At 53.0% G+C, this 14,760-nt stretch overlaps 1 protein-coding gene across 7 annotated transcripts; it reads right to left on the bottom strand.

Moving 5' to 3' along the window:
- Positions 1–306: 306 nt before the first annotated feature.
- SLC38A5 (solute carrier family 38 member 5) lies at positions 307–12,015 on the bottom strand. 7 transcript variants are annotated; one of them, XM_049704463.1, is made up of 16 exons: positions 11,879–12,015; positions 7,845–7,898; positions 7,690–7,765; positions 7,234–7,349; positions 7,070–7,158; positions 6,421–6,513; positions 6,216–6,294; positions 4,431–4,513; positions 4,062–4,120; positions 3,838–3,960; positions 3,547–3,626; positions 2,783–2,883; positions 2,411–2,526; positions 1,459–1,603; positions 1,262–1,365; positions 307–762 (listed from the first exon to the last, which is right to left on the bottom strand). In XM_049704463.1, exons 1-16 carry the CDS (start codon positions 11,932–11,934, stop codon positions 661–663), a joined length of 1,476 nt encoding a protein of 491 aa, XP_049560420.1. In that variant the 5' UTR covers positions 11,935–12,015; the 3' UTR covers positions 307–660. The 7 variants fall into 7 exon arrangements, with proteins under 7 accessions (XP_049560420.1, XP_033265580.1, XP_004282027.1 ...); XM_033409689.2 differs by lacking the exon at positions 11,879–12,015 and adding an exon at positions 9,326–10,144; XM_004281979.4 differs by lacking the exon at positions 11,879–12,015 and adding an exon at positions 9,326–10,133 and having other exon boundaries at positions 7,070–7,143.
- Positions 12,016–14,760: the final 2,745 nt, after the last annotated feature.

The following is a 14,760-nucleotide window of genomic DNA, read 5'->3' on the forward strand; positions in this document are numbered from 1 at the left end:
GCAGGCAATAGTTTGCCCTTTCTTGTGTTAGAACATCAACTTCAGGGGTTATTGTCTGCTTGATACATTGCTATATCCCCAGCACCTAGAGCAGTGCCTGGCAGCCAGTAGGCTCTCAAGAGATATTTCCTGAGTGAGCAAGTGAACAGATCTATGAGTTGTGTAGGGAGCTACTGAACTGTGGAGATATGGGTGAACAGATGAGAGCTGGCAGTCCTACTCTTGGGGCCTCAATTTACCCCTGTGTGAACCTAGGAAAGGTCCCCCAAGAAGTCCTAGAAAGAGATCAAAAAACTGAAGCCAGAGTTGCAATTCAGCATCTTTATTCTTCCCCTTTAGCTCGAGGGTGATCCTGACAAACAGCTTCTGCCAGGAGGAGGCAGAAAAGACTGGGCTGGGCAGGGGCTCCCCAAGGACCTGGCCTCCCCCTCCTCCCATGGGGCTGGAGTTGGGGTTAGGGCCATGATCCAAGCTCGGCATCCCCTGGGGAGGAAGGGAGAGGACCACTCTTCAGCCTCTGTAGCCCCCTCCTCCAACAGCCATGTTGATGGGAACCAGCCACCTCCACACCCCAGGCAGGAGGGACCCGGGTGAGCAGCCCCATCTTCCTCCACGTGCGCAGGCACATGCACACGGGGGCCCAGGCGGAGCAGGGCTTGGTCAGTGTCCAGATACATGGCTCTGGCCTGTGGCCCAGTTGGCAAACATGAAACCTAGACTGATCGCCATGAAGAGGACCCCCAGGATACCAAAACACAGAGCCTGTGGATTTGAGGGAGAAAAGATGGAGCTGGTTGGGTACCTACACCCAAGCTCCTCCAAAGGATGTTCCTCAAGCCCTCCACCACCTCCAGAGAGTGCCCCATTCATTCATGACCCTCCTTTCCTGCTCCCTCTCCTTCCTTAAAACCAGCGCCTTCCTGTGAACCCTCCTTCCATCTTCCTAGAACCCTTCAGGGAGTACTCTCCCGCATCCTCCTTGAAAACATTCCAACCCTCTTCTAAGAGTGCTCCTTCCATCTGTCTGAAGAATGCTTCCTATAAGCCAGCCCCCTTTTGAGTGCTTCCTGTCTTCTTAGACCCTTCTTGTGCTCTGTCTGCTCAGGCCCTTCCTATGACAATCTCCTTCATTCTTCCAGACCATCTGCCCCCCTCCCCGCCAAGCCTTCTCTTGAAAATGTTCCTTCAACTTCTAGCCATCCTGGAGTGCTCCCTCCGCAGAATGCTCCCTCTTTCCCCAGCCCTCCCCTGGAATGCTCACCTGGATCTTGGGCCACGAGTAGAGGGGCTCCACCTCAGAGGGTACAATGCGGAGGTAGAAGACGCTGGGAAGGATGAAAATGAGGCTGGGGGCTGAGGTGGACCCTGAAGGACAAGCAGGAGGGACAGAATCAATGTAAGTTTGGGGTACAAGGCCCATATTAGGTGGGGTCTGGGACTGGGGTTGGGGGTACTGACCGATAACCCCAAAGATATCCCGGATAGTTGGCACGCAGATGACGAGGACGTTGACCAAGACAAGGAGGATCAGGGCTATGGCCACATGGCGTGGCCAGCTGAAGGCCTTGCTTGGGAAGAGCAGCTGCTGCAGAGCCCGGCGGATCTGTGACCAGAGTAGGGTAGGACACAGGTCAGGGCTCAAGCACTACCTCCCCTTCCATGTAGTCATCTGTCTTTAACACCGCCCTCAGTCTGAGATCCCTGATTTCCCCTCCATCTGACTGTCTCTCCACCCTGTCTGACCATCCTTCTGTGCTTCCAACTTCTGAATGAGCATCCTGCCTCCCTTCTGTCTGACAACCCATGACTCTTCCTTCTGTCTGATCATCCATCTATTCCTCCATTCACTGTCTGAAATCTTGTCCTCCTCCTCTATCCAACTATCTCTGCCTCCTCCTGTCTGACCACCCACTTGTGCTTTCACCCTGAGATCCCTGTCCCTCTCTCTCCATCTGACAACCTCCATATCTCCCCCCTCTGTCTAGTCATCCCACCTCTCCATCTGAGAGCCTTGTCCCTCCTACACCTCACTACTCCTGCCTCCACCCTTTTTCTGGCCATCCCTATTTCTCCATCCTGAATGTCTATCTGTGCCTCTTCCCTGTCTGACCATTCCTGCCTCCCTCTTCTGTCTAGCCAGACACCTGCGCCTCCTCCCTCCAACTGACTGCCCCTGTCCTCCTGATTCTTTCTGCTTTGCCATCTATGTCCACCTTGTGTCTGCCCATCTATTTTTTCCCTCTCCGTCCATTTGACAACTCTGCCTTCCCCGTCTGTCCGTCCCAACCTCCTCTATCCAACCATCCATCCACTCCCATCTCCACTGTCCATCCAAACATTCCTGTCTATGCCCTCTACCCATCCATCCATGTCCCTCCGCTCCATGGGCCCACCCTCGCCCCCAACGCACAGGGAACAGCACGACTGGCACAGTGAGAGTCACCGCAAGCAGCACAGCTAGGCGCACACAGAGGATGAGCAGATCCTGCTGGCTGTACATGTGCAGCATCTCCGCCTCCACGCTGCCTGGGACATGGGACATGGGATACAGGATGTGACTGGAGCACCAGGACCAGTGTCCCAGAAACATATACGTGTGCACGCGCGCGCACACACACACACACACACAGATGGTGACAAAATCTCCATGTGTGATGCGTACAGTCCCTTTGGAAGCTGATAGGTCTGAGGGCATGGAGGGAAAGTGCTCAGGTTCCTGCCCAGCAGTCTGCCCAGTCCCCACACCAGCTCCCTACCCAACCCTGGCCCCAGCCCCACTCACTGTAGAAGGTCAGGTAGCCAAAGGTCGCTGTGAGTGCATACATGCAGAACATGGCCCCAATGGACACGTTGGCCACGGCCTGCATTCTGCGCTTGGAGGGCCTGAGGTATAGAGGTCATAGAACTGTCATGCCCAGACCCCTGGACTTGGTCCAGGCCCCTCAAAACCAGCCCCCACCCTCCAGAGTCCCCTCCTCCCAGAGCTGATGTTCAGCTAGTACACACTGGGATGCCCATCTCTGCCTCCCCTGTACTAGCCACTCCTCCCTTCTCTGTCCATCCATCTTACCCCATATGACCATCTTTGCCTATCTCTCCACCTATCTCTGCCTCTCTCTTCCATTAGACTGTCACAGCCTCTCCCTTCATTCTGATCATCCATGCTGTCCCTCTGACTGATCATCCCCAGATCCCCCCATCATATCATCCCTGCCCTCCCTTTGTCCATCCATATCCCTCTCCATCTGACCATCCCCATCTCCAGATCCCATCCACGTATGCCACCCCTCCATCTCATCTTCTCAGCCTCCCCTCTTGTCCATTCACACTTGTACTGGATGTTAAAAGAGTAGAATACTTAAGTTCCAATTAGTAAACAGTCACTGCCCTGCGTCCCCCAAGGCCTCCTGGCCACCTCAAACCCCTCCCTTGGCACTATCTAGCCACAATCAAGCTACAGCACTAGGACTGTTGTAGGGCTTGTGGCTTATGACTATCGCCCCACCTGCTGCCCCATCACACATGCCCACTTGCCTGCCCACTCACCGGCAGAGTTCTGTGTAGATGGGCAGCACCTCAGGGTGGCAGACAAAAGCAAAAGCCATAATGGGCACTGTGTAGAACATCTGGGGGAGTGGCCCAAGTACAAGAGATTAGAGCCTGCAGGGTTCCATCCTCTCCTCCCCATCCCCCCAGCCCCACCACTGCCCTCCATATCAGACACATGGAAGCCCCCAGTGTCTGATACCTGCCTCCACTCTGAGCAGAGTGCACTGTGTGACAGAACCAGAGGACCTGAGTGAGGTGCAAGGCATAGACATACGCCTGCACACCAACCTGTGAGTCAGCTGTGAACATCTGGGCCTCACAGCTTGTGTTGAGGCTTGGGGGGCTCTTCCTCTCCACTTCTGTCTCATTGTGGCCTACAGCACACCCAAGCTGGAACTTCTTATAGATGACCTTGGGGAGGGAGGGTGTGGAAGTGAGGTCATGGGGAAGGCTATGTCCCAATGCCCCAAACTCCCTCCGCACTTTTTCATGTCCTTCTCCCTCAGACTCACCGAAATGAGGAAAAATAGCATACAGGTCAGAGAGAGACCACTGGTATACCCCAGGTAGCCTGCAAGGGGCAATATATGGAGCCTCAGAAATCAAGGGACCCCCCCAGAGCAAATATCAACCCCCGCAGGCTGGTCTTCAAGGCCCCCTCACCCCAATTTTGCCACACTTTACACAAACTTCTACTTCTATCTGGACCACCCCACCACCACCACACACACGCACTTAGCAAACTCCTATTCATCTGTTAAAAACCCACACCAAACAAGCTCTCCTCTGGTATTCCACAGCCCTTGAAAGTCGAGATTCTTTGAATCTGGCTCCCCTTCTCTAATTCCACGATCCAATGACCAATTCAGGAAGCCTCTTACCCAAGTGTCTCATGAGGGCCAGTGGCAGGATGATTAACACACTGACAATGATGATGAGGAGGTTTCCCTTCAAGAACCAGTCCCTAAGGAGACAGGTAAACATAGTGAGTAGCTGCCTGCCAAAGAAAACTGTCAGGCAGACGCTCATAGAAGACAGCTGGACAGAGAGGTTTCTGCATGCAGTCAGAAGAGATGGGCTGACCCCTCAGCTGTGAGAAGTCATCCAGGTGGTTGCAGAGACAAATGGCACAAAATGATTGATGGAAACAGCCAGACGGATTATCAGACTGTCAGTCACACACAGTCAGAGGGATATAGCTGGAAACACACACACAGCTGGACAAAACTGTGCCATCAGACCTCAAATGGACATACAACCAGATGAGCAAACAATACCCCACATCAGCCAGACTCACATAGTCCAACACAAGGTACCAGACACAGAGAGAGTCATGACCCTGGTATGTCTGATAGGTAGAACACCAGTCTGATGATCTGGTAGGCAGGCAACAACGCAGAGTCAGACAAAAAGTCAGAAACACACACGTGTGGTCGTTTGAACAACTCAAGGTTTATTGAGCACCTGAAAGTGGCAGGGCCGATTTGGCCACACAGTCAAAGATGGAAATAGAGACAGAATCAGCCAGCTGGCCACTCAGTTGGAACCAAGCTCAAAGAAAGAGCAGGATCTGTACAGAGATTGGAGGGAGGTGCCCAGGCAAGATAGTCTGTTAATACAGGATTGGCTGAACAACTGCTCATTTATTCAAAAGAATTTTATTAAGTGCTTACTATGCTCCAGGTATTCACACATTCTCTTTCTACCTTAGACACACAGTTACACAGACATGAACCAACAAAGTACCATTGGTCATATATACAGTGGGAGCTAATTATAATAATTAGACACACCTAGTCACATAGACTGTCAGCTACCTGGATGGTTTCAGGATCAAACCAAAGATCTAACAGTATACACAGAATCAGCTATCATATACAAACAGTTGAAAAGTTTCAGCCAGCCGATGGATCCAGAATTAAACAGTCAGCTGGATACATACTCAGAACAACAGGCAAACATACATGGCTAGAACCATAATACAGAAGACATATACAGCTGTAGTTGAGGATCACACACAAACAGCCAGAAAGAATTTGCCAGAACGATGGTCACCAAGTTAAACACAGAAAGTTAAACACAAATCACGTATACTTAGCTGGCACCACGGTACACTGCACACACACGTGCACATACTCTCTTGGAGTCAGTGACCATACACTTATAGCTAGACAGATTCAGCCAGCCTAATGGACCCAGAATCAAACAGAATCCACTGGACAGAGAAAGTCAGAGTAAGCAAATGTCAAACACACATGGTTGGAGCCACAGTATACAGGACACAGCTGTAGTCAGCTAGCATACAGATGGCCAGAGAACCTGCCAGTATAAGAGTCACAGAATCAAACCCACGGACAGAGTTTAGGTCAACTGGATAGGTACAGCCACACGGTCAACATCAGAGTACCCTGCACACACAGAGTCAGCCAGAACAGTCACAAAAATCAACACATGGTCTTACTGGACTCCTGCAGCCAGAGCAACAGTCACACGTACTACTGGCATCACAACACACAGGAATCGCAGTCTGAACAAACTGGCCTGCCCAACTGTCTCAAAATGGAAGACCTGGGGGTCAGCTGGACACACAGTTGAAGCTAGTAGCCAGACCTCACGGGCAGAATCAGTGGTCTGTGGGCCAGAGCCAAGGGGTGTTGCACACTCACCCCTCAGGGTCCATGTCCAGGAAAGTGCCGATAACCAGGGGGAGTTCGGATTTGATGATGAACAGGTAACTGGACATGGCTGGTGCAGGTGGGGGGAGGTGTAAGCAGAAGGATCCCTCTCATCTCCCTCCCACCCCAGCCTGGGGAAGCCCACCTCAGCCCACCCTCTTCCCCCAAGCTGACCCCCACCTCCCAGAGTCCTCACCCCCAACATTGTGCAGACAGATGACCGCGGCCACCACTACCTTCCCCGCAGGCCCCAGCGCCCTCTGTCCCAGCTGTTCATAGGCTCGGATGCCTGGAGGGGAGGGGACCAGAAAGGAACAGATTGTGGGTCGAGGAGCCCAGGCCAGGGGTGAGTTGGAGGCCAGAGAGTCTGGGAGCTGAGGAGCTGGGGCTTGGGCTAATTGGGCCTCATTGCTGGGAGCTGGAGGTGAGGGCTAAGCAGTTGGGGTTGGAGTCTGGTAGGTGGATCTGTGGCCAGGGAGAAGGTTGGGGGCCAGATGTGGGTAGTTGGGGTCTTGGGGCAGGATATGGACTGAGGCCATGGCAGGAGTGAAGTCTGAGAGCTGGGGGCTGAGGACCGGCAGTCTCAGGGTTGCGGTGCTGGCTCCCATGGGTACGTGTGCTGGAGACTGAGGGGTGGGGGCTAGAAGTGGCGTGGAGTGGTCTGGGGTGGGGGCTCTGGTTTGATGGCCAGACTGAGGGCTGAGGGCTGGGAACCTGGGAGCCCAGATGAGGGCTGAGGGCCAGGGTGCCGTCTGGGGTCTGGAGCCCAGAGAGCTGAGCATGGTGTCTGGGGTCCTGGGTCCAGGATCTGGGGTCCAAGGTCTAGGCTGAGCTCTGGGTCTCACCTACAACACCAGCACAGGTCAGCAGGAGATGGATGGAGTACGAAGACAGAAGAGCGATGCAGAGCAGCAGGGCCCTGTGGCAGATGGCACTGATTGGACTTGGCCCCCAGGCCTCCCGCCTGCCCACCACACCCCTCCCCCACCCCAGACTGCCTAGGACTCACAAGAAGAAGAGGACCCCTGTGTGGGCCATGGCATAGGCCAGCCCCAGGATGCCGCTGCCCATGATGGCGTTGCTGAGGTTGAACACTGACATTCCAAACGATGTCTTCCCCTCGAACTGCGGGTAAGGGGCAAGGCCCGGGCACACATGGGGAGGGGGACCAGGGAAGGAGACCAGTGCCGGGGCCTGGGAAAGACTAGGGAGGAAGCGACTGGGGCAGAGGAGAAGCCCAGGAAGGGCCATCAGAGGAAGGAAAAGGATTTGAAGAGGAGAGCTGGAAAGGGAAAGGCTAGGTGAGATTTTAGAGGGGAGCAGGTGGAAGTGGAGAGGAACAGGGAAGGGTGGGGCAGCGACCAGAGGTAAAACAGCTGAAGGGAATAACCGGGAAGAGGGAGCAGCAGGGGAGGGGCTGAGCTGGGCAAGGTGCAGCTGGGACAGATCCTGTGGGGTCACTCACATCCATGAACTGGGCTGGCTTCCTCCCAGGAGAAGGACTATGGCTGGGCAGGAAGCCCTCGTGCTCCTGCCTGTAGCTAGAATAGGCAGGGAAATTGAGGCTGATGAGAAGGTAATTCTGATCCCTGACCTCAACCCCTTGGGTCCCCGACTCACTCCACAGCACCCCCAGGGAGGGCTCCGTTCATCTTTGGATCCTGCAGTTCCATCCTGTGGGCAGAGAAATGGGGTGGGGGGTTCAGAGATGGAGCAGGGGGGCTTACAACGTGGGGAGAATTACATGAAGGGGGTCGGGGGGGTCCGATAGTGACAGACAGATAGATATAGAAACAGAGACACAAAGATGAGGTGAGGGGAACAGGAACAGAGGGATTAGAGAGACAGGGAGACAAGTGGAGATAATTGAGACAAGAGGGAGAGGCCGACAAAGAGAGATGAGAGAGAGAGAGAGGGACTCAGGGGAGAGACGCCAACAGTTACTCACTGAGACATGGAGAAAAAGAGGGCAGCAAGAGGTAGAGGGGTAGAGACAGAGACAGAAGGAGAGAGATACCGACCCCTCAGCAGATGAGATGGCCATTTGGAGCTGGGATAGCCTCTCCTCCCAGACCCCAGACTCACTCTCTCTTGCTGTCTGTCTCTTCCCTGCCCCGGTCCCCCGCGCACCCCCCTCTTCCCTCCACCCTCACCGAGTGGTCATGCCTCTCACTCCTTACAGGGACACGTGTCCGCCTGACTGCCCCACCCCTCCTAACGCCCCCTACCCCCCTCCTCCCCGCCCGGGCCGCCAGCCTGAGCCCAGAGCTGATGCAACCTGTTGGAGGGGCTGAGGATGGGAGGCGGGCTCAGCGACCCCAGCCCCCCACAACCTGGACGCGGCAAACTGCTCTCTGCCACAACTCTGAATATTCTCACTGGAGGCCAAAAGCAATTCCCCAAACTGAACCCCCCTCCAGGGATAGAAGTGACCCAGGGACCCTCATTTAATCCCCCTTCTAGGGACTAGAGAGGTATTTTCTGGGACCCTTGTCAAGTCTTAAACACTCCTATTCCAGTAGAAGTCACTTTAGAGACACTTCTAGACTTGAGATCCTTTCTGGGCTTGGGGTGTCTCAGGAACATGGCCAAGCCCTAATTTCCCCTCCTGAAGAGGAGCTGTCTCTGAGACAATCATCAAAAGCCCCCTCCCAGGGCCTGATGTGTTTCCTGGGGTGGGGTGTCTCTGCAATCCCCACGCAAGCCTGGAGCCTCCCTCTTCTGGACGGAGTGTCTCTGAAGAAGCCCCCAGCCCTGAACTCACTTCCTGGGAACGCCGTATCTCAGAAACCCCCATTCAAGGTCCCCATCATGACTAAAACTCCCTCCAGGAAACCCCCTACTCAAGCCCTGAATCCCCTTCCTGGGTCGGGGAAGGCTCTCAAGGAGCCCCTTCGTCAGCCACGAGCACCCTCTGGAGCCTCCCACCCACTCCTGAATTCATTTCCTGGGATCAGGGTACCAAAAGGATTCCCCCTCCCATTCAATTCCACACTAGTGCTAAAAATGCCTCCAGGGAGCCCCTGAGCCCTCTCCCAGGACCCCCATTCGTGCCCTGGGGACTCAGGAGCCCCCCTCGATGGCCAGCACCCCCTCCTCACCTTCCTGCTCCTCTCAGCTCTTGAAGCGGCAGCAACTCAGAACTAGGGCTCTGGGACCCCGCCGGGCGGCAGGGCTCCCGCTCAACCAGACCCTGCCTTCCCCTGCCCTCTGACCAATCAACTCCGCCGGGCTTGCTCGGCGGCTAATCAGCACTGCCCGGGCCCCATCTGGCAGGCGGATTTTTTTTTCCTGTAAAGTTTTAACTTTAATTCAGTTTCCCTCTTCTGGTTCTGGGCAGGGGGAAGTCGGGGGGAGGTGTGCCTCCCTTCATCTGAACCCACATGGAGGGAAACAGAGGTTTCGGGGGAGGTGGGGGAGATGGGCTGAAAGATCAAGGGAGTAGATCCACTCCTAGAGAGAGGGACAGACGGAACTGACTCAGGGGTCAGACATACAGTGGGATGGGATGGATGGCAGGAGGAGAGACAGAAATAGGAAGAGAAACAATCCCAAATAGAGACAGGCAGGCAGAAGAAACAGCACAAGGACAGACAACAGGAGGGGACAGAAAGGGTATGAGGGAGTGGTAGACAGGCAGAGGGGCAGTCAGCGAAGAAAGAGACTCAGAAACGGTGGGCAAGGAGAGGCTCTCGCAAGCTCCTGGATGAATGCAGATGGACAGGTGGACACAGCCAGACACATCCCCAAACAGAGATTAGGAACAGACACACTGGCTCAAAGGGACAGAGCAAGTCCTGCTGAGGCAGAGAGACACATGGAGGGGCAGGTGGCAACAGGCAGAGAAAGTCAGATTCAGGCAGAGGAGCAGACAGACCTGGGGACAGCAGTGGGACAGGTGCAGGGAGAGGCACAGCCAGGCCACCAGAGGCTGACCTCAGACAGACAGCCCAGCCGAGAGAGGACCCTAGATCTTGGGGGGGTCCCCAGAGGGAGGCAGGGAGGGCACTTGTAGTTGGGCGGGGAGTGTGGATACACACTGTCTGCAAACTAGGCACACCCTGAAGTCCTGGACCCCAGCCTAGGCATTGGGTGGAGCCTGTCCACACCCTAACGGAGGAGCCCCACTGTCTGTCTGCCTGTCTCTCTTAAATAGGGGTCTGTCAGTTGACTCCATTCGGGCATGTGACAGGCATGTCTGTCCCAGGCAAAGCATGTGTCTCCCGCAGGAAGTCAGGCGGGGTGGACATGGGGTCCAGGCCCGACTCGACTGGGCTGTTTGTGGCCCAGGTGGACAAGAGGCCTCTGTCCCGGCCCCTCCACCCACCTGCCCGCCCCCCACAGGGAGCACAGAATTCCCGGAAAGGCCAGGGGCTGGCTGGGGCTTCAAAGCTAGCCTGGAGGCTCCCACCCCACTCGCAGTGGGAGGAGGGTGAGGGATGGGGCGTTCACTTCCCCACAGCAGGAGAGAGACTCCCGCACACTCAGGGATCACAGCCCCATCCAGGGGCTTAGAGATGGAGGCAGGCTCGCCATCACCCACAGAGGTACAAACTCGCATGCAGACTCCCAGCCACACACAGAGAATATAGGCTGACCAATACGAACACGCGCAGATGGCACATGGAGAGCCCAGGCCATGGGACAGCCACATATAGCCACACAGAGTGACTTAGTCTGATAAGTATCATCACCCACTGAGCCGCACACAGAGATCACAGACGGATGCAGTGATAGGCTCACACTGCTTTACAGCCACTACAGACTCACAGACATCGTCACCCACGGACTCACAGCCACACCAAAGAGAACCAACAGGCAAATCACACACAGACTCACAGCCACACACGGAGCCAGAGCACACAGACAGATATGATTCCACAGAGCCGACAACATCATACACAGGCCCAGCATCTCCAACACACGTGATTCCAGGTTCAGATGACCCTGGAGGCCAACGTCCAGGTTCAGCCTCTATCATGATACCTCTGTGCATGTGAATTTGTGTATGAACTTGCGACCACATACAGCTCTGGTCACAGAGAGAGAGGCACCCACAGGCAGACACGATTGTACAGACAGAGAAGCCGCAGTTACAGACACGTGCACAACTGCATTCAAGCAGATAGGTGCACACAGCCGTGTATACACAGCTATTCACACAAATCAAGTCGGGGAAGACACGCACAGGGAATGCATATGTAGGCGCACAAACTGGAAAAACAGGGATGCAGAGAGTACACTCACTATCATTACAAAGAGGAAATGCAGAAAATACACCTAAAGCTGCATGAAGAGGAAACAAGGGAACATACACTGGCACCAGAAGAAATGCCCTTAGGGAGCACACACCTATAGCCACTCACCGAGGAGAGATGCAAACATGGTGCCAGAGAAGAAAGACACACAGACGTCGGAGACACACACACAGAGGAGAGACAGATAAACACACTTCTCACCCACGAGCATTACAAAGGAGACACATAAGCACCCAGGGAACACACACACACACAGCCCCATATAGATGAATTGCGCAAGCAGATGGGACCAACACACAGTTGTCAAAAAGGAAACACACGAGTTGGATAGGCAGCGATAGACACAAGACACAACCAGGCAAGTAACATAGTAAGACACACGTGGAACTCACATACATGTGTTTGTTGCTGGGAACATGTACAGGTAGCTGAGATACCCTCAGGGTATTCATACACAGGCGCGCGGGCACAAGCCAGCGGGTGCACACACACACACCACTCCACCGTCTATCCCGGCCTACTCCGTGTCTCTCGTCTCTCTCCTCTTCCCCCCTGAGAGCCATTAAACATCTGTGCTTCAGGCCAGCCAGGGAGAGAGACACCTGTCAGCAGAGGCCTTGGCCCAAATGACTAAGGGGCGGGGGACGGGGACTGGTTAGGCAGGTGTCTAGATTCCAAGAAAAGTTTGAAGTGTCCCATCCAAAGAACTAGTGAAACTTCAACAAAAAACAGATGCCCTCACCCACCACCTCCCAGAGCAGCTTCCTCCTCTGATCACTGTCCTCCCCTCCAAGGGCCAGCCCTGCCCTCCAACATTGCCCAGCACAAGGCCACCTGGGCACACAGCTGGAGGTCAATGAATGCTACTTATCAAGTGTCATATTATCATCATTATTTTTATTTCTGCCGAGTGAACTCTTCTAGGGGAGGGGCAAACCTTCATCCAGCTCTGCACCCCATAGCTCAGCTAAGTTTCAGGGCATTGCAAATAGCAGGTGTTCCACATATGCTGGTAGGAGGAAAAACAAAGGGAAAGTGAAATCTGGCTGCAGAGGCAGCCTGCTTTAGAAGGAACAGATGTCTTTAAGCTTGACCGAGGCCTTGAGGCCGTGCCAGGGATAAGAACGCTTTGTTCGTTCATCAAAGTAGGGCCCTTTCTCAGGGTCATTTAAGGCTTTTGTTGGTTCATTAAAGCAGACCCTCGTGGGACACTTGGGATTCCTATCGAATCTATTAAAAGTCAGTTTAGGATCTTGTCAGTTCTTCTAAGCAGACCCCTGCTTTTCATTAAAACACTGCTCAGCAGTCTTCAGGGGAGGGAGCCACGGAGCAAAGCAGTTAACAACGCAAGCTTTCCCAGCTCTGCAACTTAGGAGCTGTGCGGCCAGGAGCAAGTTTCGAAACCTCACTGTTTCAGCTTCCCACAGGGCTTACTACTGCCTAACTCAGGGTCATGGGGAAGATTGAATGAATTAATACAGGTGAAACGCTAAGAACAATGCTTGACATACAGTAATCGCTCAATAACATCTTTGTGAAAGGAATTAATGAACTCTTCTCTGCCAGTGAAGGCATCCCCCCACTGAGCTGGGTTTGGATTCTAATCTCTCCTTTCATGCAGGCTCCCCACGGATAACACTTCCGTCCCTCAAAGCAGACCCTGGACGGCAAGGCTTTTTGAGTCAGTGTCTGGTCCCCTGCACCTGGACCACCCCCGTCTTTCCCTCACGTGGTAAGATGCCCTCCAGCACAGGGCCGGCCTGGCAGCTCCCCTCTCCTTGACCTTTTCAGGAGGCTGAGGGGAGGACACCTTTACACTCAGTGGGGTGCTGGGTGGGAGCTGCAGGCGGACACCCCACTTCGGGAAGAGCCTGGGGAGTTCAGAGCCTGGCTCCTGTCCCCCAATCCCCCCAGCCCTGCTGGAGGAAGCAAGTTTCTTTGCAAAAAATTAAACATCCTCTTTGTGAGAGGCAAGAAAACAGGAAGCATCCCACAGAGTGAACATGGGCCCCCAATGCCTGGCACCCCCTCCTCTCTGTGGAGCAGCGCCTGGTGGCTTGAACCCTTGCTTTCTCACACTTGCTCACCTCTGCAGGGGAGCCATGTTCCCACCGCCCCCCACAATGCCCTTGAACTCCGCTGAGAAGCTCTGACTTCCTCCCTGGCTCTCCAGGGTCTCTGCGTGGCTGTCTACACCTCCTCCCAGGGCCCCACATAAATGCAGAGCACACCACTACGGAAAGAGTGAAGGAACAAAGCAACAAAAGGGTGAATTCAGCAAACATCTATTGAACACCACCTGTGTGCCGGGCCCTATTCTAGGCGCCAGGGAGGCAGCAGTGAACAAAACAACAGAAACCCCTGCCTAGCGAAGCTCACATTTCTAAGGAATGATGAATCTATCGTTCAGTTGTTTGAATACTCGCCAAGCTCATTCCCACTTCAGGGTCTTTGCACTTGGTGTTCCCTCTGCCTGGAATGCTCTTCCTCCAAATACTCCTAGGGTGTGCTCCCCTTCAGGTCTCAGCTCAAATGTCACCTCGTCAGAAAGCCTTCCCTGAACACACTGTCTAAAATAGCAATTCAATCCCTGTTACTCTCCAATCCTTTCACCCTCCTTTATTATCCTTCATAGCTTTTATCATCACCTGACATAACATATTTATATACTTAATAGTATATTTCATTTAGTAGTTACTTTAGTAAGTAGATATGTATAGATACTAGCAGATTTATATATATATATCAGCATATACATTTATATAAGATATGTATATTTTATACATAAACTATACAAAAAAGCATAGATATATTTCCACATGACATATTTATATTTATTTGCTAATATATAATTTATATACTAGTAAATATTAGACATCACTATATATTTCTATATCATCACATACGCAGTAAATGGCATATGTTTACACATAGAATATATATATATATATATTCTCCTTTGTCTCCTTTTCCTCATCTGTAAACTGGGGAAAACACAGCTATTATTAAAAATGAAATTATGTAAACTTATAATTAAATAAATTAGATTTTAAAAGGTGATACTCAAAACTCATCACTTCTTAATTATTATTTTACTACATTTCATTATTTCTATGCTCCTGAGATCATTTATCCCTATTTTAATTGTACTGTAGAAATAATACACAATGGTGCACTAGTGCATCTCTTCCAAGACTGTGTTCGTGACTACACCTTGGTAAGTTGAAATTTGACAAGATGATAGTATGTAAACCATGGAAACTGGCAAATGTTAGAAA

The sequence above is a fragment of the Orcinus orca genome, chromosome X (genome assembly GCF_937001465.1).
Source record: "Orcinus orca chromosome X, mOrcOrc1.1, whole genome shotgun sequence".
NCBI lineage: Eukaryota > Metazoa > Chordata > Mammalia > Artiodactyla > Delphinidae > Orcinus > Orcinus orca.